At 36.9% G+C, this 24,401-nt stretch overlaps 1 protein-coding gene across 6 annotated transcripts in view; it reads left to right on the top strand.

The window, feature by feature from the left end:
• Positions 1-24,401, top strand: part of LOC115444529 (transposon Tf2-1 polyprotein) — a 56,471-nt gene that overhangs the window by 28,686 nt on the left and 3,384 nt on the right. Inside the window, exons 2-9 of one of the 6 annotated variants that reach the window (XM_030170332.2) lie at positions 16,131-16,196; positions 17,251-17,418; positions 17,769-17,841; positions 18,154-18,219; positions 18,754-18,858; positions 19,787-19,852; positions 21,482-21,580; positions 23,593-23,649. In XM_030170332.2, the coding sequence (XP_030026192.1) occupies positions 16,131-16,196; positions 17,251-17,418; positions 17,769-17,841; positions 18,154-18,219; positions 18,754-18,858; positions 19,787-19,852; positions 21,482-21,580; positions 23,593-23,649 (700 nt within the window). Of the gene's footprint in view, positions 1-16,130; positions 16,197-17,250; positions 17,419-17,768; positions 17,842-18,153; positions 18,220-18,750; positions 18,859-19,786; positions 19,853-21,481; positions 21,581-23,592; positions 23,650-24,401 lie in introns of all 6 variants that reach the window. The other 5 variants (XM_030170331.2, XM_037440050.1, XM_030170333.2 and 2 more) reach the window with 5 other exon arrangements.

The following is a 24,401-nucleotide window of genomic DNA, read 5'->3' as shown; positions in this document are numbered from 1 at the left end:
TATCGGCGATACTTCGAAATCAATAGTAATATGTTGTGAGTTTCTTACTGTTTATGGGGTTGTTTAACTATCGGGCAAACGCCCTGCTAGCCTCATTACTGTATAAAAATAACAGCAAGAGTTCAATAAGTATGGTAATAAATCTCGATATAAGTATTTGTTTAAACGTAAATATTTACGTTTAGCTATCCGTTATAAAAGTGTGGTAGTCGGTTTGCGTGTTATCAAAACAAAAGTAATTTCTCACGGTCAACTTCCCATCTGGACTGATATAGAAAATGACAATGCTGTTTTATATCACTTCAATTATAATTGCTTACAGTTTGATTGTGCGGTACTTGGTGATCATACATAACTGTACTTTTCTATTATTCTATTAGTCATTGGCATGTTTAATTCAGAGACGTAAAAACAACTTCGAGATGTCTGTACATACGTCGATATATACAAATTCATATATTGTCGTTTTTAATTCAAATATTTGACATGACCTAAAATTGCTTGTATAAATCTGTCTTGGAATAAATCGAACTTGGCCAACTCAAAATATCAGTCCAACATTAATCAAAACTGACGGTACTCGGGCAGCCGGCGCGGCGCCGTGTCGATTGTACCGCAAACAGTAATTCATCACGCCTAGTGATATGATACGTCGACTGTCACTACACACGCACATCGCGCAACAAGTACTCACTGGCTTTTTGTCATGTAACCTGGTGATTTATTTATTGTCTGCAAGGTGAGAATGGAGCCGCGTCGCATGTTCAATATTGTCTGTTAAGGGTGACCGCAAACCGACAGTTCATTGAAAGTATTAAGTTGCGTTAAACTTTGCTGCTATTGAAGGAGTATTGAAGAGTTTTCCTAAGGGGTCTGTAGCGTCTCAAATTGTGAAATTAAAAGCTGGCTAAATGATTCCAAGTATTTGCTTTGATATTTATGTCGTCGATGACGATGAAAACTATGTCGATAGAGAGGTAGTTTCATTTATAATCTTATTTATTTATATAGCAAGAACGCAATTGAATAGCAAGGATCAATATCTTGAATATGAACGACAAATGAACATTTATTTAAAACTGCATTTTTATCAACGCAATATGCGCAGTTTTATTGTCATTGTAAAAGTAAATAATAAAAAAGTATCCTACCAATCAAGAACATAGTATTTATCATTATTTTATGTGTCTGTGTTATTGTAGTTAAAGAGTAAAATTCCTTGAACCTAGTCTAGTCCAGCGTACTCCAAGTACGACCATCGCGGTGGGAAATTGTAAAAATCCGCATTCCATCTGCAAACCTAAAAACCGAGAGTCAACACTAAAACGAATCCCTGTTGATTTTGGCTCATTAATCATTCTGTACATGTTTAATGATTGCTGGGTGCGCTAATGGCGCAGGTAGGACCTACGTGACCTGTGACCTTTGCCGGCGGTCCTTCGAGCCGGATGGTGTATAATTTATTGGATACTAAACGAGTCGGGTGTACGGCGTCGCGGCACTACCCGCCGTATTGATTTATCGACTTGCCATCATGTTTGTATTTGTTTTGAATATACATTATATTTTATTACTATTTGCTACTATGGAGGGGTCAGGCTTAATGGTAATAGATTTAGTTTAACAATGTTAAATGCTGCTGTGCCTTCTACTCTATTGAAGCATAATATTACTCCGCCCACATCGTGGTATGGTAGTGCACTGTTATTTTTTTTTTAATTAAGTTTGGCGCGGCGTATTTTGGCTTGTTAATAAATACAAAACAATTTAAATATAATATTAATCAACCAGGGCCCTTATTCTGTATGATAGTGTAAACTCGTAACGCGGCCGTGTCATGTTATCTCCGAGAAATGTGCGTGGAATGGTATTCTGTAAGTCAAATATCTATAGTCCTAAACATGACGCGTTGTGTTACGTGCTCGTTACGCACGGTTAAAATAACGTGCGGGATAGAGAATAAGGCCCCAGGGCCCTTATTCTGTATGATAGTGTAAACGCGTAACGCGGCCGTGTCATGTTATCTTCGAGAAATGTGCGTGGAATGGTATTCTGTAAGCCAAATTTCTATAGTCCTAAACATGACGCGTTGTGTTACGTGCTCGTTACGCACGGTTAAAATAACGTGCGGGATAGAGAATAAGGCCCCAGGGCCCTTATTCTGTATGATAGTGTAAACGCGTAACGCGGCCGTGTCATGTTATCTTCGAGAAATGTGCGTGGAATGGTATTCTGTAAGCCAAATTTCTATAGTCCTAAACATGACGCGTTGTGTTAGGTGCTTGTTACGCACTGTTAAAATAACGTGCGGGATAGAGAATAAGGCCCCAGGTGCGTTGCGTCCCTCGACAATCGTAATAATAACGCCACCAGTTTTCGTGACCATTCATTAATAGCTTTTATTTACGTACAAAGTTCTTTGCCCCTAATAATTAGCAAAGTGCCCGATCAACCACCGCGATAATAATGAAATTGTCCAATTTAACATAATCGTAGACATCGTTCCGTTGCGTCGTGATGACACGTCGTCCCGGGGCGACGTGACACGCCTTACTGTCACGTCCACTGTCATCGATAATGGTCAACGACCCACGTGTTGACCTAACACTCCCCGATTTGCTTATCTTAGTTTTAAACAGTGTTGCAAGAGGTCTTGATGTGGGCGTTTTTTATTTTCAGGAAAATTCATGTTAGAATTTTTGTAAAATGACTACACATACTCCAGAAGTGAAGTCCATGCTGCATGCTGACTTCGTACTTGCTTCATCACATTAATTATTCCGTTTAATGAGTCCAATATTATCACAACTGACTGTAAATGATTGTATATTAACAGTAGAAGCGGCATCCAGTTTTATCAATTACAAACGGAGCAATAAGCATCAGCTGTAGCTGCACTCTTATGTCATAACTAGATTTATGTGTTATTTGTAATTATTTTTAGTTTATGTTACAAAAAATCGGTGACATTTTTTGTCATACTGAGGAACTCCTTTATCGTTAATCATGATCAAAGCCCATATTCTTGTTGTGATATTCCCGTCGTGAGCAAGTGTTCAGGTGTTAATTGGCACCGTCCCATCGGTCGCTGGTGAGGAGTGGTGACCCACTTGGCCACCGCGAGCGCTTCACTCCACGCCGGTTTATTTATAGACCACCTACGTGTCTAACTGAATTGTTTCTATTGTGTTTTTTTTTTCCTTTTTTACGTCGGACAGTCTACATTGCGGTAGCTACTGTGTGCTTTCAAGAACATCCGTAAAGCACAATCTTTGTTCTAAAATTTTTATGCTATTAGCAGAGTGGCGGCGATAGCCTAGTTGGGTGTGGAACGGACTGCCGAGACGAATGTCCGCAGGTTCAAATCCCAAGGGCACACACCTCTGACTTTTCTAAAAAAATCATGTGTGTATTCTTTGTGAATTTATCTTTCGCTTTAACGGTGAAGGAAAACATCGTGAGGAAACCTGCACATCTGAGAAGTTCTCTATAGGAATTTCGAAGGTGTGTGAAGTGTACCAATCCGCACTAAGCCAGCGTGATGGACTAAGGCCTAATCCCTCTCAGTAGTAGAAGAGGCCCGTGCTCAGCAGTGGGCAAGTATATAATACAGGGCTGATATTATTATTTATTATTATTAGCAGAGTGAGTACTTGTTTCCGTAGACCCATAAGACACCAAGTTTAATTCCGAGCAATAATATAGTGGCACGATAAAATGATCCTACTGCACCTGATGGTAAGTGGAGTGTGGTCCAATAGAATGTCCGCTGGTGAGAGATGATTAACCCTCGACAGTTGCCACAATTATGCCGGCCTTTTGGAACTGAATGCACTGGCTGATCCCGGAACGAGACACACTTACGTGGACCATTATGGCGGGTTTTAACACCTTGTGTACGGTGGTCGCTGTCTGGGCGGATACAAAATACATCTTAACACAAGCAATTAAGTGTGTTATTTCCTATGAATAATCGTAAAAGTTTTGCTCGACTTTTTATCCTTAAGGATTGAAATTAGTATCACACAGTGGACAGACAAAGCACACTGCCACTGAACAATCGAGGGGAAAGTTACCACGATAAAATATGACGGAACAAAATGAAGTACACACTTTACGATTAATAGAAAGAGCGATGTCAGGAATCTCAAAGTCATAATGGTCACGGAAACTGTTCGGCATTTGAAATATCACTTTATAGAGTTAATAATAGAATCCAGTTTTCATTGCTACACGTAGTTCCAGTGTGTTAACATTCCAAATGGAATTATACTTTGTAGATATAAAGCACATTTTCCATTGACACGTCTAAAGTTCAAGTTGTTACAAATCTTGACAATAATTGAAGTATGGCTCTTGAGCTTGCTACTGTTTGAATGTGGACTCTGTGTTCTTATATTTGCAGTGGAAATTGCTATAACAAGAGAGCAAGCGAAGTAATACTCACTGGGAAGGAAAATTGAAAAGTATCTGAAAACTTATGTTTTGTTCTTTGTGTGTTGGGTGTAAGCTTTCAATTTCAGTGTAAGGCAAAAGCAGGTTAATGAATCTACCGGTTTCCATCACAACCACCACCCCGTCCACCCACATGTTGTTAACATTTTTCAATTTTACCATAGTAGTTTGCGGAACCTGTACGACTAACACAATACAGCTGTGACGTAGATAGGCCGAATTACTTTTGATAATTAAAATTTATATTTGTCCAAAAAGATGTAATATATGAAACTATTCGCTCTTAAGAAACTACAAAAGTTATTATAAAATTCAAAATTCACCAACAGGCACCCAATCAGGTGACGGACGTATAAGGACGTTTTCGCTTTTGAAGGCGCGGTCCGACCGTCATGACACGTCTTTATCGTAAAACATTCATAGGACCATGTTTACAAAATATTTGGCATAACACGAGTTTTTGTGTAAATGTAAGTGGGTTAAGTGGACGAATCTGTGCAGTTCAATACTTCCTCGATGGCGGACGTCCAACTGTTTTGTTACTTCAGAGATAGGTTTAGTCACGAGTGGGAAGTAGAGATTAGCTATTATTAATGTGAAGTTAGCGTGGATTTTATGAGATGGCTTTGTAGATCGTATAATCACGTTATGTATTTGACATTTCGCGAGTTCTCAATAATCTTTTTTATTCGTGTTTGAGTTCTTGACAAATTCATTAGGTTAGAAGTAATTAGTTATAATTTGTTTATTTACTTAAAATTGGTTAATATTATTGTTTAAAAGCCACTCTAAATGATTTTCCTAACAGAATACATAAGCCTTGTCCTAAAAAAGCAGTTAATACAAGGGTTCGGTTGCCAACACATTCGGTGATGGCGCACGGTGGCACCAGACACATGTGGGTACATACTTGATCGATTAAAAAATAATAAACTCTTCACTCTAGTGTTTTATTATAGTTTGTCTGGCAAAGGAACTTTTTATGTGCCTAGAAGTGTCGCCTTGAAGTGTGCGGGTTGCGGAAAGACAGTAATTGAAACGTCCATTGTCCATATGCCACGAGTTATAATATCTGCCCTGTATTATAGACCGTCCCACTGCTGGCTACGGGTGTCCTCTACCACTGAGAGGGATTAGGCCTTAGTCCACCGCGCTGGCCTAATGCGGATTGGTAGACTTCACACACCCTCAAAATTATTATTCAGAACTTTTCAGGTATGCAGTTTTCTTCACGATATTTTCCTTCACCATTAAAGCCCAGCGATAATTCACAAAGAATATACATATAATTTTAATAAAGTCAGAGGTGTGTGTCCTTGGGTTTTGAATCTGTGGACATTCATCTCGGCAGTCCGTTCCGCAACCAAATAGGCTATTGCCACTCTATACGCCACGAGTTATCTAATAGTATTATCTTAATACAATATTCTGTATATATACCAGACTACACCGGAATAACTGTAAAAATACCCAAGGACACATCTAGAACATCCACCTGAAGATACCTGCACACCATATCTGATTGTATATTTTAGTCTTCAAGTTTTACTGATATACAGTATACATATAATGGATATACATCTACAAGAGCCAACTTAATTTACATTGAGCGGGAATCGAACCCAATATCCTTATTTCACACACAAAAGCACCACAACACGAACTGGGTCACTAAATCGATCCCATTGTGGCGTCGAAGTGATTGGGCGGTTTTGACTATGGCGGAGGTCAGGTGGGGGCGGCACAACGGTGAGGTCGTGGTGGGGTTGGTAATCATGTCAATAGGGCACACGTTACAAGCGCTCGGTGTTGGTGATGGTGAATAGGTACTAGTGGTGTGTAGTACAATCATTTGTGGGTCACTTGGGTAATTTTTGAAATTGTATTACGACCTGGATTAGATAATAGCCAGGGAGTTACACACCCAAAACCATATAGGACGCCTTTGTCTCCGAGTGGGTAGACAGAAGTATAACTAGGGCACGCACTTTTCGTCTTCCGTCTCATGATGTAATAGGCATTCCTATCGCCTGATGGAGTACCAATTCTACACTAAGGGTTGATACTGAGCGAAAGACCAGGGTTTTAAGCCTTGTTTATATCTGAAGTGATCAGATTCAGTCAACTGAACTCGCATTAATGTAAATCATCGGCGAAGGGCAACAATTTTCAAAAGGGAAGTATTTACTTTTATTGTATTCATAATGCGTATTTATAACTGCTTTGCAAGATGCAGTAGTTTATAATTTAAAATTTAAATTTATTTACGTTGTCGGTGCGATTTAGTTATACATAATATACATGTTCATTTTGACATTGAGTTACTAAATGGAACCACATACTTATCTTCTTTCACAACTCTTTCACACTATAAAATAAGTTTCTCGAACCGTAGATGTACAATAAAATGTTATAAGTTTCGAATAAAACGATTACTAATAAAAATCAATTTTAATTTTATACGCCCTAATGCCCATTACTACTGCTCTAAGTGATTTCGCTGCGGCGGTAACATCACAATTTCTATCAGAAATACACCCAAGAACATGCCATATTCACACTGAATTACAAAATTACCAAAAAATTTAAAAAGTGAAACTGGAGTTTTGGTGGAAATATTCGTTATTCGTGGATGATTTTTGGCACAATGTTAGAGACAACGAATTGTGGTTTCATTTAATAACACAATATCAAAATGACTGCAAAAAAATGTAAAAGCTGTAATTATATTCAAATTTAACTGTTTACGCTCAGAATTTTAAATGAATACGCCTAATCAACTTTCATTTTCTATGATTTCTTGCGTCACTATGTGTGTAAAAACTTTTACTTCTCTCGGGTACTCGTACGTCACATTACCTTGCTCTTCAAATGATTTCACTTTCAAGCATTTCTGAAGAAGTATGGCGTCAAGTGTCTGACGTAACGGGGCAGAAATAGCTCTCTTTAACATTGATCCCTTACTAGCTGTGCCCGCGGCTTCCCCCGCCTGGAAATTAGCGTGTCACTAATTTTTTCCCGCGTAAATCCCGACCCACGAGATTTTTTACAACCACGTGACTTCTTCAACAGTAATCGTTATATTTCAGTCAATTTACATAATACTATACTATTAACCTAAATCTTCCTCAAGAATTGCACTATCTTTTAGTAAAAACCGTACTAAAATCCGTTCGGTAGATTTTGAGAAAATCGATCTCATGGACAGACAGCTTTTGAGGACTTTGTTTTATAATATGTATAAATGATACGGCGCGGCGGCTGTATTTGGCTGGCCTTTGGCCACACTTGAGCGTATATTGACCATAATTACCGTATTAACCGAGATGAAACGAGAGTCGTGGTTTATGATATTTTGCGATAATTACCTAAATATTCGGTTTCAAACAGACCGGCATAATTATGTTCACTGACGAAGGGCAGTCATCTTTTGTCAGTCGACACACTTACCAAGACTCCACTTGCCATCAGGGCCCTGATTCCTTATGCTTCACGTTAATTTGTTCGTGACAAGCACGTGATGCACCTCATCACGTTTAAGACAGTTGAAATTGACATAAATACCTCTCCGTTCTTCTCGTTCTAGATAACGTAACACGGCCGTGGTACGAGTTTACACGTCATAGAGAATTAGGTCCCAAATGCAGTAAGATCCCTTTCCTGCGAGTTTGACATGATTCGTAGTATGAGTATTATTTTAGGGTTCCCATAAGGTTTCTTACGTTGAGTGAAGTTTTCCGTTGCTGTCAGCGCGGCTACAATTCTTTTGTATTCGACCAATGATCATAATAATATTCCGATTGAGATCCCTAACTATAATTGATATACCAGCGCGGTAGTTATTATGCTATCAAATATGTAAGTAAATCTCCTCAACTCAACTGACTGCCTCGGTGGCGTAGTTGTACTGCATGCACGGTACGGCAGCGCTCTGAGGTCCTGGGTTCGAATCTTGAGTAGAGCAAAGTGATATTTAGGTTTTTCTGCTCAGTATCTGCCCGGAGTCTGGAATTTATGCCCGATATGGCGATAGGTCCGCCTCCTATCACATCATGGAACGGGACACTCTTGGCTAAAAGTGGGCGCCCTGGTTGCGCCTCTGCATACCCCTTCGGGGATAAATGCGTGATGTATGTGTTAAATCTCCTCATATTACTTCACCATTCACCTCCAAGTACATCTCTTGATGCCAATCATTCGTGATCTACACCACCTCTAGTCTGACTAAGTTCTAACTTGACAATCCTCATTGTCGACGTAAACGGCCATGATAAATTTCACTCTCGCGAGTCAATGACCCGCGCGCCGACATCGAACCTAGACCACCGCGGTCGCTGCGGATGTAAATAAACAAGGCCGTGTAAGGACACCCCACATCCCGATCCTTGAGGGGTTGTATTTTTGGAAACGTTTCATGTCTCATGATAAGGTGTTGTCAAAATTTTATCATGATAGAATTTTTGATACCCCTTAAATTCTTAGACGATCTAGAACTTCAATTATATTATGTTCAGCGGTGCCATATTCATTTCAGAGAGCTAGGTATGACAGTATAAAAAAGGAAGTAATTCCTTTTCTAGACAAACATACAAAACAATAAAGTCGTGCCAAAGTTTACACTTTTAAAATGTCTTTTTCGTCTCATAAACAAGTTTTTCATGGTAACATTTTGCGTTAAATTGTTGATGTATTTTTATTAAGTTGTATAGTTTATATGTCCATGTTCTTGCAGTGATAACACTTGGTTTTATCTAAATAATGCAATTTATATACCGGCTTAAGGTCAAGATGTTTGGAACTATTAAATATAGAGCATCGAGTTATGTAAGCGCGTGGGAATTTGGCTAAGCGGAGATCAAACTAGCTCGGAAAGGTGAGTGAGAGGAACAAATTATTTACCATTCTTTTACTTTAAAACGCGGTGGTAGCCTAGTTGGGTGTGGAACGGACTGCCAAGACGAATGTCCGCCGGTTCAAAACCCAAGGGCACACACCTCTAATTTTTCTAAAAAAAATCGTGTGTGTATTCTTTGTGAATTTATCGTTCGCTTTAACGGTGAAGGAAAACATCGTGATATAATACAGGGCTGATATTATATATATATATAAACGCGATAGATTCTGAAGTTGTTTGTGTACGTTTGAAAAGATCTCGTCCTCGATTAACGTAGGCTACTTGTTTTTCGGAAAAATACACACCACACAGCGGATAATATGTTCCGGGAAGTGACTTATACACGGACTGGGCATGCCGCGCCGTCGGAAACATCTAGTATAATGATTTCTTATGTTTACGCTAATGTTAGACATTCAAATTAAACAATTTTTCGTATTCTATCGCGGTTTTAATATTTTAGTTTTCTCCCGAAGTTTCGAAGACTGCCGTTTTCTTTTGGTCTCGGGGATATTAAAACCGCGATAAAATCCGAAAAATAGTTTAATTTTAACATCTAGTATGTTCTGAATATTATATATCAATAGTATTATTATAATTTATTAAAAGTATATGACTATATGATATTCAATCAACAAATGATTCGCATGTTAGTAGAAAATAAAATAATTTAATTTCCGTCTCCGAACAAGAATAAAAATCAATTTCAAATAAAATAAATACAGAGGTTTTTACCTACAATGTAAAACGAAATAATAATATAAAACCTCGCTACGATTGAAACGCAGTAAGATTTTGGTAAAGCTGAAATAACACATTTCAATAGACCGCAATTTACATTCTAATATAATGAAATACGTTCAGCTGTGCAGTATGCAGATTTCTTCACGATGTTTTCTTTGCACCTGTGTTCTAAAAATCTTAGTTTTCGCCCTACATTTTGTGATTTAAACGCATCTTGTTTTGCTATTTTATGTAAGTGGAATCAATTGAACACGAGTGTCACGTAATACGAAAGTGACAGTACTATGGATATGTTAACAGAATTATAATCGTCCATTGCTAGGAAGCGTCGCATCGCACCCGCTTAACATACCAGTGTCTACGTGAGAGACTCAACAAACACTTTGTTCGGAAGTGTGGAGCGATTAAAACATTTCGAATATCAACGTGACTACATACCGCTGATTTTAAATACTTTTTAACTTAAGTGTAAAGTTTGGAGGGTATAAATGAATAGAAGCATTTTTTAGTCCGACTGGGCATTTCGGAATCTCACTTTCTCAATTCTTATTTATTTTCTTTAAGGTCGGTGTATTAATTATAATTTTGCCAATATTAAAGGCGTTAACGGTAAAGATTAAGAGCGTTTACGCGTCCGCGCGCCTTACGTCTCCAAAACAGCACTTTTCGAAGGAGATAATATCCATCAAAACATTATTTTAAAAACATATGAATTAGTAATTATTATAGAAAATTTTGTTGTCTAAATAGTTAGTAGAGAAAATTTTTAGATTTATTGAGTATTTGTAAATTATTTAATGATTACTGAACAGAGGTTTTTCAAATTTGCGCTTCGAACGTCTATTTCGAAGCTCAAACTATCTTAAACCACTAAAGAACATAACAATATGTTATTTTTATCTAACTAAAAAGATCCTGAAGAAAAAAGTTAGTAGAGAAAAAATATCTTTTTATGTTTAAATCATGAGAAATAAAAATTCAAAGAATTCGAAAATTTCAAAAATATTGGTCATTTAAATGATTTTTTTTTTATCACTTTATCTTACTTAATTGAATATAATATTGGATTACTATAATAGAAGAACATCTCCTTAAAAACATACAATTTAAAAATTCAACAAAATTAGTTCTGTTATTTTTCTATAAATATTTTAAATACCACTATAAAACGCAACGCGCAAATCGTTTGAAATTAGTCCGCCTTGAGGCTTTCTAGAGAGAGGACGTAACGCTCGTCGCTCCGGCCAGACTCCAGTTGGCCTTCGCTGTGCGTAATAAAATAGTCACGTGTATACAGTGATTGCCACATCTTAGTACTTTAGTAAGTAAAATATTTTTTTTCTTTAATGAGTGACAATATTTTTATTAGTTACTATAAATTATTATTATATTTCAGACACAATGGGAAGTAAAGCTATTTCTAGGCAAGAAAAGGAAACGCAACAACGCTGAAACTTCGGCTAAAGCAAGAGCTAAAAGATTGGTGTACTAATGTTATAACATGCGTCTGTAGTTATGGTTGTTGCTTTTTTTACTCATTAAACACTTGAGCAACAGTTACTCAAAGGAAAAAAATGGAACCTTAAGCTAAAAACTCACAAAGCGGTATTTACCCACGCCCGCCGCGATTGTGGGCCCGCAATTCCAAAAATAAAAAAATAAAATAAAATACTTTATTTATCACGTAGGCGAACAAAGTTGCACTTATGATACGTCAAAACAAAGAATAAGAATAATTATTATTTCTAAACAACTATTAAAATTACTTATATAACTATGGACATTTTAAATTAGGGATAAAGTTTATACAAAAGACAAGGTACAAACCGAAGTAACCAGCTCGGGCTGGCAAGTAGGGGGAAATAGAAGGGTAAATATATGTCTGTTTGTTGTCGGTATGTATGTTTTTGACATATATTTGTATGAAGCATGCAAATATATGTCAAAAATCACTTAGCCCATTGAAATGTTACACGAGCTTTGTATTTTTTAGAGGACCCAATTTTATTTTTAGAACATGTGTGGGGGGTCAATAGAAGCTTAACCTCAAGTTTGTGGGGTCGCCACCCTTGTCCCCTGGCCGCCATCATGGAAAAAGGGGTGAAAACACTTTTTTCGCGATATCTCGGAAACTATGCGTCTTACATAAATTTTGTAAAATCTTAATTTGTAGCAAATTGTTTTGCCTACAAATATGTTTATATAACTTTTTGCCCTAAATTAAAAATTAATGAAGTTATAAGCAAAAATGTGAGAAAATGTTTATAAAAGTTTTCTTTTTTGCTCTATAACTTTTTTTTTATACATTTTACAAAAAAATTACCTCTAACTTGTAAATGATCTTTTGAGGAAAATTGTTCCCTATAATTTTTTTTATTTCATTCATTTAAAACGCTGTTACAGCGCTCCAAAGTTTACCGGGTACGTCAATGCTCATGAGAATCCGGTCGAAGCAAAATGTTTATTTTTGATTTTTTTTTTTATTGTAAATATATTCTTACAAACTTTTTGTTAAATTCGTACAACTTTACTTATTTATTCCTAACTCTTTTCTTTGCCATAGAACTTACCAAATTTAACTTTAAGAGATATACTGATATTATGGACATATATCGTGGAGCTGTGAATGGAGCTATGATGACTGGAGTTGGTAGATCAAATTTAAACGAACAGTTAGCTTCCATAGATTTACCAATATTAACGCAAAATGTTTACATGAAATGTTACGACAAGTTAGCTAAATGATTGAAATTAGCTGCAGAGGACAGGATGCAAGAGGCCGCAAGGGAAGAAACTGATAAAGATGTTGCCTGTGGCGATGTAAAAGACGGTATTCCCATACTTACAGTTATAGCTGACTGCTGTTGGTCGAAAAAAAGTACAGAACCAACTATTTTGCTTCGTCGAGTGTCGCAAATATTATGCAAAACTATAGATACAAAACTGGAAAATTGTTATACATAGATGTACAATCGATGGATTGATGATCGATGTCACTGAGAAGCACTACCTATTAAAAAAAAAACTATCCAAAAAAATATAACCAACTTCCGAAAAAAGAAGTCTTTTATTTCTCACTTGTTAGTTATACATCTAAAAATGACATCTCATTACATACACCTTCTGACTCAAAATATAAATTCCAATATGTAATTTCTAATGACTTAATTTAAACTTTCAATACGCTAAATATTAAAAACTGCAGATCTATGGAGTAATTATGTGGTCCATTATAAACATCGTAGCACAGTAATTTTCCTGATTTATTGTCTGATTACGGAGTTCTGGTGCCTATCTTTCGGCTTCATGATGAGCTCCACTTTACTAAAGGGTACTTTCTAAATGCAAATGCTTAAATTTTTAAAGCATTTGCATTTAAAAAGTAAAAATAACAATTTATAAAATTGCCGTTAAAATTTGTTATAAATGTTTATTTTTTTTATAATTACAAAATGATACATATAAACTATTTCATGATGAATTCTTATATGTTTAATAATAGAATTCTTCATTTATCATAAATTCATAAATCATAAGTTACATTCCAATTAGATAATTAAAGCGAAAAGATCAAAATTGGTTGGTCTGACTATAAAGATAGCCGACGCGCTAACTCTACGCACACAGCTACGCAACGGCTCTGTGTGAGTGAATTTTGCGAAGAATTACCTATAGTTGACTTCACGCGCGGCACGTAAACGCTCTTAATTAAATTAGACGTCTCGTTATCTCGTTTGCCGGACTATTAACAGCCGTTTTTCATGAACGATCCCAATACTAATCCGAGTCCAAAGAATAAACTAATCGCAATAAGTCATTGGTAATCATGTCAGAAAACTTTATTCTGATTGGGTCAAATTCGTGATGGATCGAAAAAAGTGATTCAGATCTTTGATTGAAAACAGCTTTTAATACATTTTATTTGAGTTAAAATTAATTCTGATTTACGCGATTTACACAAGACAATAGGGTGAGTATATATACATTTGTTATTCGTAGAGAAACAATAACATGCTCACGTTATGTTCAATGACGTGTCATGAAGTCACACACACCACCTGAGGACATACTGCGTAATATACAATAAGAACAAATAGGACATTTGCAAATTATTATAGCAAGGTCGAAACGACTGAATCATTTTTTAGTAGGTAAAAGACTAATGTGGGTCATATCGTCAAAGAAGGGCATGAATTATGGAGAACCTGGATGGTTGGGGTAATCATTTGTGTTTAGGCATAATGAAGATCATTCAACATTAAAGAACACATAATAGGGGACCGGCCTATGCTTGATTTTGGCGATTATTCTATATATAATGGTTAATAATATGAAAAAGAAGTACTCCTGCGAAAACTGCATAAAAATTGGTTAAAAAATGAGCGAGTAATTCATATTTAAAATATTGTAATGTGCAGAAGTGGGCGCGATGTGGGGATATCGCTACATCTCTTTCTTTCGCACGCGTCGTAATTCCCGATGACGTCACATGTGGATATTTCGTCTCTTTTCTGTTTCTTGTTAATTACCCCTTCCACCGAAATTCATAGACTTATAACTTGTTGCTTTTTTACCGGATTTTAAAAATTCCTTCTGTGTTATAATTTATATTATGTAAATATTTGATAAAAGTAAAGAACAAAAATGAGTCCGGTACCCTATTCATTTGAGTCCAGCAAATACTACAAAAAAGACTATAAACTCCTAAACAATTTAACCATTCAGAGTTAAGATGAACAAGTGTACAGTAACTAAGTTGTTACCATTCTCACGTTTGTGCCTTAGTAATAAACTTTGTATTCGTTTGTCACACCAACGCTGGCTACAATGTCCTTCAAACTGGAACACAACAGTGGACGCCCACTGCTGTTTGTCGGTACAAAGATACATTGTGGTGGTACCCAGACGGTTCCTCGTATACGAGAGGCCTACCACCAGTAAATACTTTTTGTCTAGCAAGGCTTTCTCTGACGGTAGATGTTTTTTTTAATGGGTATGGCAAAGTGGTCCCACTGCTTCTGATCGTAAGTGGAGTGGGGTCCAATAGAATGTTGACTGATGAGAGATGATTACCCCTCGGTAGTGAACACAATTATGCTGGCCTGTTGGAACCGGATATACAAAGGCTGATCCCGAAACGCAACATATTTACGTGAGGAGTAAATCCACTAAGGAGGGATTAACATCTCGTGTCGTAGTCGCTATCCGGGCGGATATAAAATATATCCTACCACCAGCTAAATCATTCAACATGGCAGGACAAACCCACTGAATTAATACAATGTTAATTGGGAAGGTGGGTAGGATCTATGAAAGCACATATTCACAGATGTTGTACAATTATCGTCCCTAAATGTACCAGCATCGTGTACTTGAAGTACGCTTTGTGAATACCAATAAGTTCTGCGTGTGTCGACCTTGCTTTGTTGTCCGCACGCGATGAGATGCGGGCTTTAGATCACGTTCCTTATATTCGCGGAAATAACCACATTATAGGCACCATCCTCGGTGTAGCAGTCTAAGCACTAATGTCCAAAAGGATCAATGATAAATCTAGGAATTAGAAAAATAGCGATGTTCTTGATACATACTTACAATACAATTTTTAAAATTAAAGATTTAAAATGATTTAGAAATAAACTATGCAACTAAAATTCCTCAATAGAATTATTTTTTAATAACTTTCCAAAAAATAATATTACAATCTCTCTTTTAAATCACATTGCTAAACTACTTTTTTAATGAGGCAACATAGTAGCTCATTACGCGTTTCATTATGGATTTTTGCACCAAAAATAGACTTGGGCTAAATAACTTTCGAGAATAAATAATAAAATTCTTGTGGTATTTATTTTATAAAAATACTTATAAACTGTTAATTTTTTTATGTAATAATAGAAGCCTTTATGTCATCCAAGTGGTGGATACGAGCCTCCTTGACAAATGAAACCAGCCAGGCTTTCTTCTACCAGATATCTTCCACGCCGCCTTGGTCACGTTTGAGTCCGTAATTAATATGACTTGTTTATTGTTACAGGGGCGCGGAGCTGGGCGACGTGAGTCTACTGCGGCGGATGCCCAACGTGGAAGTGCTTGCTCTCAGGTACGTTTAGACTCCAAGAGTCAGCACTCATAAATCCTTTTGTGCAGCAGGTGATTTCACAGCAATGGATTATAAGTTGCTTGATGTCCAGAAGTATAGATTGACAAGACACTAGCCCTCACCAGTCGACACATTGTCGGCCTTTATAAAACCCTGATGGAACAGCATCAGTGGCTGCGAGGCCAAGCTTACTTTTTTTCAATATAGAATTGTGATGGTATAAACCTGGTCACCTTAATGATTTTCTCGCAGCAGACTGGGGTGCGGAAGGTTCTGGATTCGATTTCAAATGACAGGTTTAAGTTGCTCGGGATTTAATTTCTATAACATCATGAGACGTATGCTAACTCCTTGAATGGATGCACTAGATACCTTATTTCTTGTCCCCGAGTACAAGTGTAGTGTATGTATGTGTGGGCATTAGTACAAGGGTCAATATATACGGGCTTAATATAAGAAACTACTTGAAATGTTAGCAAACATCCTGAAGTTATAGGTAACCGACCAACAAAACGTCCTTGACTTAACGCGGCGTGTAATCAATTAACGATTAATCGTTAAAACAATGTTTTGCTATTAACAACAACTTGCAGCAACGGCGGAACCGACGTCGCGGTGCAAGGACGCGTAACCAATCAGAGCGTAGCGCGGGAAACATTGGCCAATCGACGGCCGGCAGTGCGTGATGTTTACCAATCGCGTGCGACTGACCGTTAATGATTTGAATTTTAAACCAATTGAATTATTAATTTATGTCGTAACTTCTTGTCATTTAATAAGATCTTATATCAATTCAAATACAGATGTTTTAGTTCCATAGTGTTATACTGTTAAAAAATAGTTACCGTGAAGTGAAGAGACTATTGAAATCTTTGTTACCGAATACAAATTAGCGTGATATACAAAAGATTTCACTTATGATTGAGTATAGTTCGCTTCACAGACATCCCCACCTTATGACGATAGTGTAGATTTCACTGCGAATTCAGAAGTGTGCTCGATAGTGAGATCTTACAAAATATCATATCTGATATGGATTATATTATGTTTCCAGCATAAACAAGATCCGCACGCTGGGCGACTTCGCCGGCTGCCGGCGGCTGCGCGAGCTGTACGTGCGCAAGAACGAGATCCGGGACCTGCGCGAGATCAGGCATCTGCGCCACTTGCCGGACCTCACCAGTCTATGGCTTGACGAGAATCCGTGCACGCAGCATCCAGAGTGAGTCGAAATGTTTACTTACTATGAACCCAATGTCTAGTTGCAGCTTAGTGATATTGTTTACTGGTAAATTAACGTTAACTGCCAGCCTAAGTTGTCATTAAGTGGTTAAATATGGCTAATTTATAAAGGATATATTGGGTGTTAAGGGCCCTATGCTGTCGACGCGCGATTCTGTTATGCACACAGAAGTACACAGTTACCAACTTTGTATATGGAACTGACCGCGTTTATGTTCTTTGAAGCGAGTCGTCCGCGCCTACATGACATGCCGTCTTCATACCAAATGTTGTGTGTGGTGTAATGGTACCAAATGGTATTTTGTTAATCATTGTGATGGTGTGTTCCAGGTACAGGATGACCGTGCTCAGGAACCTGCCCAATCTGGAGAAATTAGATAATGTTTCCGTCCATCCAGAAGAGGTGCGTGTTGTGTATATTAAATGTATTGTAAACCTGAATTTGCTTGCAGCTCCTATAGTGTAATCTTTTTTTAATATGAAACGTGACATTTTCCGCTCACGTTTTTCGTGAATATTTTTAATAAGTCAATGTGTCTAAGCATTTTTTTACATTTTATTTAAAACAGACTTGCGTATTGGTAATAATATTATGTATAAAAGTAAAGGTGCAACCACACTACTAGCGCTGCGCTGAAGCGATGAGACGCTAAGCGCCAAGCTACATGTCCCTGAATACAACTATACCAATACCAGTGTATAATGTTGGTTCCAGGTGCAGGAGGCGATGCGTCGCGGCGCTCACATACCAGACTCCGACGACGAGGGATACCCGCAGCAGGTAACTGTTTTACTCAATCAGATCAAATTAAAGGCCATCTAATGGTAAGTGATTACCACCTAGTATATCAAATGAAATATGTTTACTGAGATTCTATTTCATTAATAAAAAGCGGCGATAGCCTAGTTGGTTGTGGAACGGACTGCCGAGACGAATATCCGCAGGTTCAAATCCCAAGGTCACACACCTCTGACTTTTCTAAAAAAATATGTGTGTATTCTTTGTGAATTATCGCTTGCGTTAACGCTGAAGGAAAACATCGTGAGGAAACCTGCATACCTGAGAAGTTCTCTATAGGAATTTCGAAGGTGTGTGAAGTCTACCAATCCGCTCTAAGCCAGCGTGGTGGACTAAGGCCTAATCCCTCTTAGTAATAGAGGAGGCGCGTGCCCAACAGTGGGACAGAATATAATACAGGCCTGATATTAATCAAATGGATAAAGGGATAGGGCGATGCGACTTGGGAGTTATTTGAAGGAGATACAGTCGGTTTTTGCATAAAATTTGTCAGTACTTGCGTTATGATTCCAGCAGGAGAGTTATGGGCAGTACAGACGGCAGCGGTCGTGCGAGTCGAGTCCCGAGCGCGAGACCGAGCCGTTCTACACGCGCCCACAGCCGCCGCCGCCCCACGAACAGGTCGAACATACACACAAACACAAACACCAACATACACACGTACAGGACGTCATACACGGTTGATGTGAGAAATACAAGATTTTATGACACTAGGATTGAACACACGCTTGCGGTTTGAATGAGTGGTGGGGATAGGAAGACATGGCGGGAATATCAAGATTGAGGTATAAAATCACATATTGCTACTATTTTAACACTAATTTTGAGCTAATTAAAATATTTTATACCAATTAGACAGATATAATAATTATATTGTAACTTTCATTCTCCTATGTCAACTATTTGGAGCCTATAATGTCTATTCTTCCCCCCGCGCCCGCACAAACCGCAAAGCCGTTACACTGTTTGAATGTTGTGATCGATTAGTTCACAATGTCGCCGGTAGATGGCGTTGAGAAATTGCACGATTTGTGATATTGTGTGTCTACCTACATTCATAATGATGTTTTAATAACAACTACTACTGGTAACTGCGTCTGATTATAACTAATGAGTGATGCATTGTCATTCCTAACAATATATTTATTTATGCATATGTTTGCCAGTTGATTTAATTGGCACAAAATAATGGATTAAAATATGTTTTAAAAATTGCAGTTCATGTTCAAAGTAACTTAATTATTTTGTGTGAAACTTGAACTGTTGTGCTGACCGGCAACGTGCGCATATGCCATGCATAGCATGGGACATTAATATGTGTTGAACACTAATACGTTTGGTTTTATCTACATGTAATAATCTCATACTAACATGTGCAGGATTGCGTTAATTAAAAAATGTATTTATCACAAATAAATGCATTTTTTATAAAACAGTTTTGATCCGCGACCCTTGAGCTGCCCGTGTAGGTAGCGGTGTGTAGAGTGTGCATTGTACAGAGGGCTCTCGGTTCGTAGTCCGTTGCCATGGTAACGTGTGTGTGCGGCAGGCGGGCGGCAGCGACAGCTCCGAGGCGGCCGAGCCCGCCGACGCGCCCCCGCGCGACCCGCCGCAGGTAAACAACACCCGTCCACTGTGCTACATACATGTCCCCACCTCATGTGGGGTGAAGAGGAATAAAGGGGGCTAAAACTCTAAAAAGTATTTTTTTTTAATTGTGTAAAAAAAGTTTGAATTTGTTATAGTCTAAAAGTTTTTTTCAGTTTAATAATTTTAATCTGAGTTTTTCATTTTTCACCCCCTGATTCCTATTCACCCCGTTTTTCTGTAGTATCTTTACTTTCGGAACTCGGTAGGAATCTATATTTTTATCAATATGGTCATTGTTCGTTCCTGACGTTAAAAAAATATTTAGAAAAGTCAAATTAAACTTTTGTCATTTTTCACCGCCTTGTCTCTTACACCTCATTGCATCAAATATTTTAGGCACTGGTATTTCCAGCGGGGTATATGCACTTTCTCCCCTGCCAAGGCCACTGGTTATCCCTTATCCTTTTGGGCCTTATGCACATCCACCCACTGCACATTTTACCTGGTGATTGTGCAAGATGGCCACAAAATAACGCAGTTAGAATTTTTTTTTCTTTTCAGAAGTATACAAAATTGGTTATAATTTGTTTATTTCTTGGTTTAGGAAATTTTCCAAGGATTTTTTGCAGGCTTATAAAAAGTATGCTATCCAAATTTTTTTTTTAATAGTCAGCTATTTAAAAAATCCCCTCGCATTGTAGATCCACAGAAGCCATGGTGACAATTTATTTTTAAATAACCTCATTATCCGTTTGCCAGCCTCTTGCTGCTTTTTTTCGTTTCATTCATCATAAAGTGATTTTAATTTTCAACAGTTTTAATTCTTAGAAAAAAATTAAGGATTCTAATGCTGGCATCTGGAATCTACAAAGGAGTTAACGCATCTTGGGTTTTTTTGAATTTTCTATATGGTTATTAAAGTAATAGTTTCATTATTTGTTGGTAACTTAAACAGTAGCGCCATCTAGGAATTAATAAATGCAACTTACATAGCGGTATTACTTCTGTATTGGTTTTACTATCCATTTGTAATAAATGGTAGTGACTAGTGAACGAAATATACCCGACTAATTTCGATGTTAAATATTAATAGCATGAGTTTAAAAACTAATATATTATAATTTGTTCCTTGTGAAGTATATTAACACATAGTAACAAATAATATAATTGAATAATAAATAACTAAATGGGTAAAATGTCTATGAATATTAATTGTAATTAAAATATTATGTATTTTTTTAGTTTTAGTTATATAGGTGTTACAAAAAAGAGGGATCAATAATCATGTTTATAATCCCTAACCACAGGTTTGGGTTTTGAGCCTAGCCATTGAAGACGATTTATTTTTAAAATATTTTTAAACGTAAGAAGAGAAAACCTTTCAAAATAAAGATTAATATTAGTGTTTGTAAAAATTACAATTTTATTTTCTCTTTTTACCATCTTTATATAGAAATGTTGTTGATACCACTTTTCTGTAACACCCTGTACACAATATATTAAATTGTAAATGAACAAAATACACTCCAAGAAACTATGCCACTTAAAATGCACATGTTTATTTAAGGATAATATCTGTTGCGCATACCGTGACTGAGAAGCGATATATATGCCTACAATATTGTGAGGTTTTAATGATGTGTAATGGTGGCAGTGTCCCGCGTCTCCGTCGCGGCGGTCGGCGCCGGCGCGCTCGTCGCCGGAGACCGACGAGCGCTACGAACACCCCGCCATGACGCGCTCGCAATGCGACGTGAGTACACACTCGCACACACACACTCGTCACACACACACATATACTATTTAGTGTAGAGTAACAAAGGCATTAATGTGTCGCTGTTTTATACGGTCATATTTAGAAATCATTTTTGGATGAAAAATTTGTGTTTACAATATTTTCGCGTAAAATTAAACAAATATTCGTTTTGTCAAGTATTATTAATTTAATAGATTAGATGTCATTAACATTATCAAAGATATAAACATAGTTATTTAGTGGATTTTGATGATTACTTTTGGGTAATATACACATATATTTTTCAGTATTTTTGTTCTTTAAATTATAATACAAGTGATAGTGAAATGATATGTTAAATTTGAACTTAACTTTAATTTTATAGTGGAAAGTAATTTAATGATTTCAATTGCGTACCAACAAATAGACTCACACATTGTTTAAAAAATAAGTAAATTAAATACAAAGTTCTATTAACATAGTATATACCCGTCGGATATATCTGGAGACAACGCGAAATACGCGCCCTCTCTGTTCCACATACTTAATATTAACATTATAGCCTGATTAGCAAAAAAAACCCGCTTCGGTAGCGCCATATTGGCTTTTTCATTATAATGTTAACATTTTCAGTTCAATAGTCCTTCCACCAAATGGTAGTGTTTTATTTTCCTAATGAGGCTATACTAAGTCATGTGACGTCAGCTGATAGTTCCGTAGGTATTTCCAACACATTATATCTTGTTTGTTGTAAAGTCGGACGGAGAGATGGCGTTTAATTGCGACTTGTTTTGAGATGTATTTAGAAAAGCGCTGACGCCGTGTATATTTTGAAATGTGCTGTCTTAACGCTCGCCGTCTGATTTTGCGACCGTATTGAACACAGGATGTGGTAAAGTGTACTTCCTCTAACTTTCAAACTCGTCGTCATATTAACCTAGTACATCAAACATGGCTATTTGTTCGGTCTGTTGTTCACTTCACTATAGTGATTCATTATGATGGAGAATTTACTGGTTTCATCCCGGATATGAATTTACGATTTTTTTTAAAAAGTATTCATAGAAACTTCAAGTCATAGAATTGCAACCGAAGTCTGAAACTGATTATTCGATCCCTCTAAATGCCTTATAAAGAATTCCATTTAGAGTTTAAGTTCTTCACCCCTTTCTCATTTTATTGATAACCATCACATTAAATATTAAATCACCTCTAATTACTTTTTTCTTATACTAATTTAAATAAGGAACAACTTTATTATTTAACATAACTTATTTTTCATAAGAAGTCATTCGCCATGGCCCATACAAAGGCCAATATCGGAGTAACATCTCCTGTAATAACTTGCAGGGCGACCATAAACTCGGTTAAAAAAAAATAAGGAATATTGGAAATATTAAAAAAACAAAGCACGTGTGTTGAAACCAGTAAAGTAACATAGTTGTCATCTAGCAGTAGTGTAGCGTCACGAGTCACGCCGCGGGTCTGCCGCCCGGCCGCCATGCTTACTGCCGAGTAACGCGTCAGCAGGACAACTACACATTGGACTGTACTGTATTTACTTCGAAATTGTTTCCGGGACGGTTTGATGATGAGGTGATGAGGTTATGCGCAGGTAGGCACGCGTCTTGAGCGTTAAGATAGGTATAGTACTGGGAATATTTGATATTTAAGAGGGTGGTTTTGGTAAAATGCTGTTGTTACTTAAATGACACTTTGTAAAAGAAAATACAGTTAGGTTAAGTATTTTTTTAAGATTAGAAACCGATATCTATGTGCGCAAAGAATAATTAATATTTAAATGTTTCTTTAAGCGTGCAATATGCCTTGTTTCTTACTTCTAAATTATATAAAAATGTGGTATTAAAACGTGTATAGACATTGTAATTAAATTGCAAATAAAACCTCCATCACGCTCGTCATCAATCGTCCGGTGATATAAATGTGTGCCCACGCGTCCCTCGGTCCGACCCTGTGTGGGGGGTCGGTGAGGGGCGTGGGGGGTCGCCCGCTGAGCGTGTTATTTGCAGGCGCGCGCTCACGACACCCATGCTCTGCGGCACTCGCTCTCCGCGCACTGCGTCAAGGTACGTCGCTATAACACGCCACCATACATTCATGAACTCCTGGTACATATACATACGAATACATTTTTATAAGATGTAATTTCTGATATCTCCAGCTCATTTGAGTACACTCGTACCAACTGAGATATTATTGACAATCATCTCAATTCTTAAAGTGACACATAAATTGCCACTAATAAAAAACAACTTCTATACAACATATTGTAATGAATTGTAAGATTCCGTAATTAAGGTACCCGTGTGATCATTTGTATGCCGTGAGATAATAATTCACTGTGACGATTACGTTTGTTTTTAAACTACGTGTCTTTGGTCACAAAATGGTAACCCATAGATCCTCGTTAAAAATTTATAACATAAAATATAAAAGTAACATGTTTATAGATAAACAATTAAATTCATCATTACTTTTTTTAAGATAAAGGACAATAATACTAAAATTCAACTGAAGTTTTTACATGCTTTAACACTTGGCATAAGCGTCACATCATTCTCCATTGTTCTATCGATATGCTATCCAAAATTCATAAACAATAACCAACTAATAACGCTTGTAGTAAATACTAAAAAACAATTATAATCTTCACTTTGCAGTTTACATTAACAAATATTAAATATACAAAAATAAATACCACTAAAAATCCTCAAAACATTTTTAATTATTTTAAATATGATGTTTTAATATAAAATATTATACAGAGTGGTTCAATAAGAATAACCAATACCTAAACCGGAAAAGCATCATATGAAAA

The sequence above is a fragment of the Manduca sexta genome, chromosome 18 (genome assembly GCF_014839805.1).
Source record: "Manduca sexta isolate Smith_Timp_Sample1 chromosome 18, JHU_Msex_v1.0, whole genome shotgun sequence".
Lineage (NCBI taxonomy): Eukaryota > Metazoa > Arthropoda > Insecta > Lepidoptera > Sphingidae > Manduca > Manduca sexta.
This window is presented reverse-complemented; position numbering and strand designations above follow the sequence as displayed.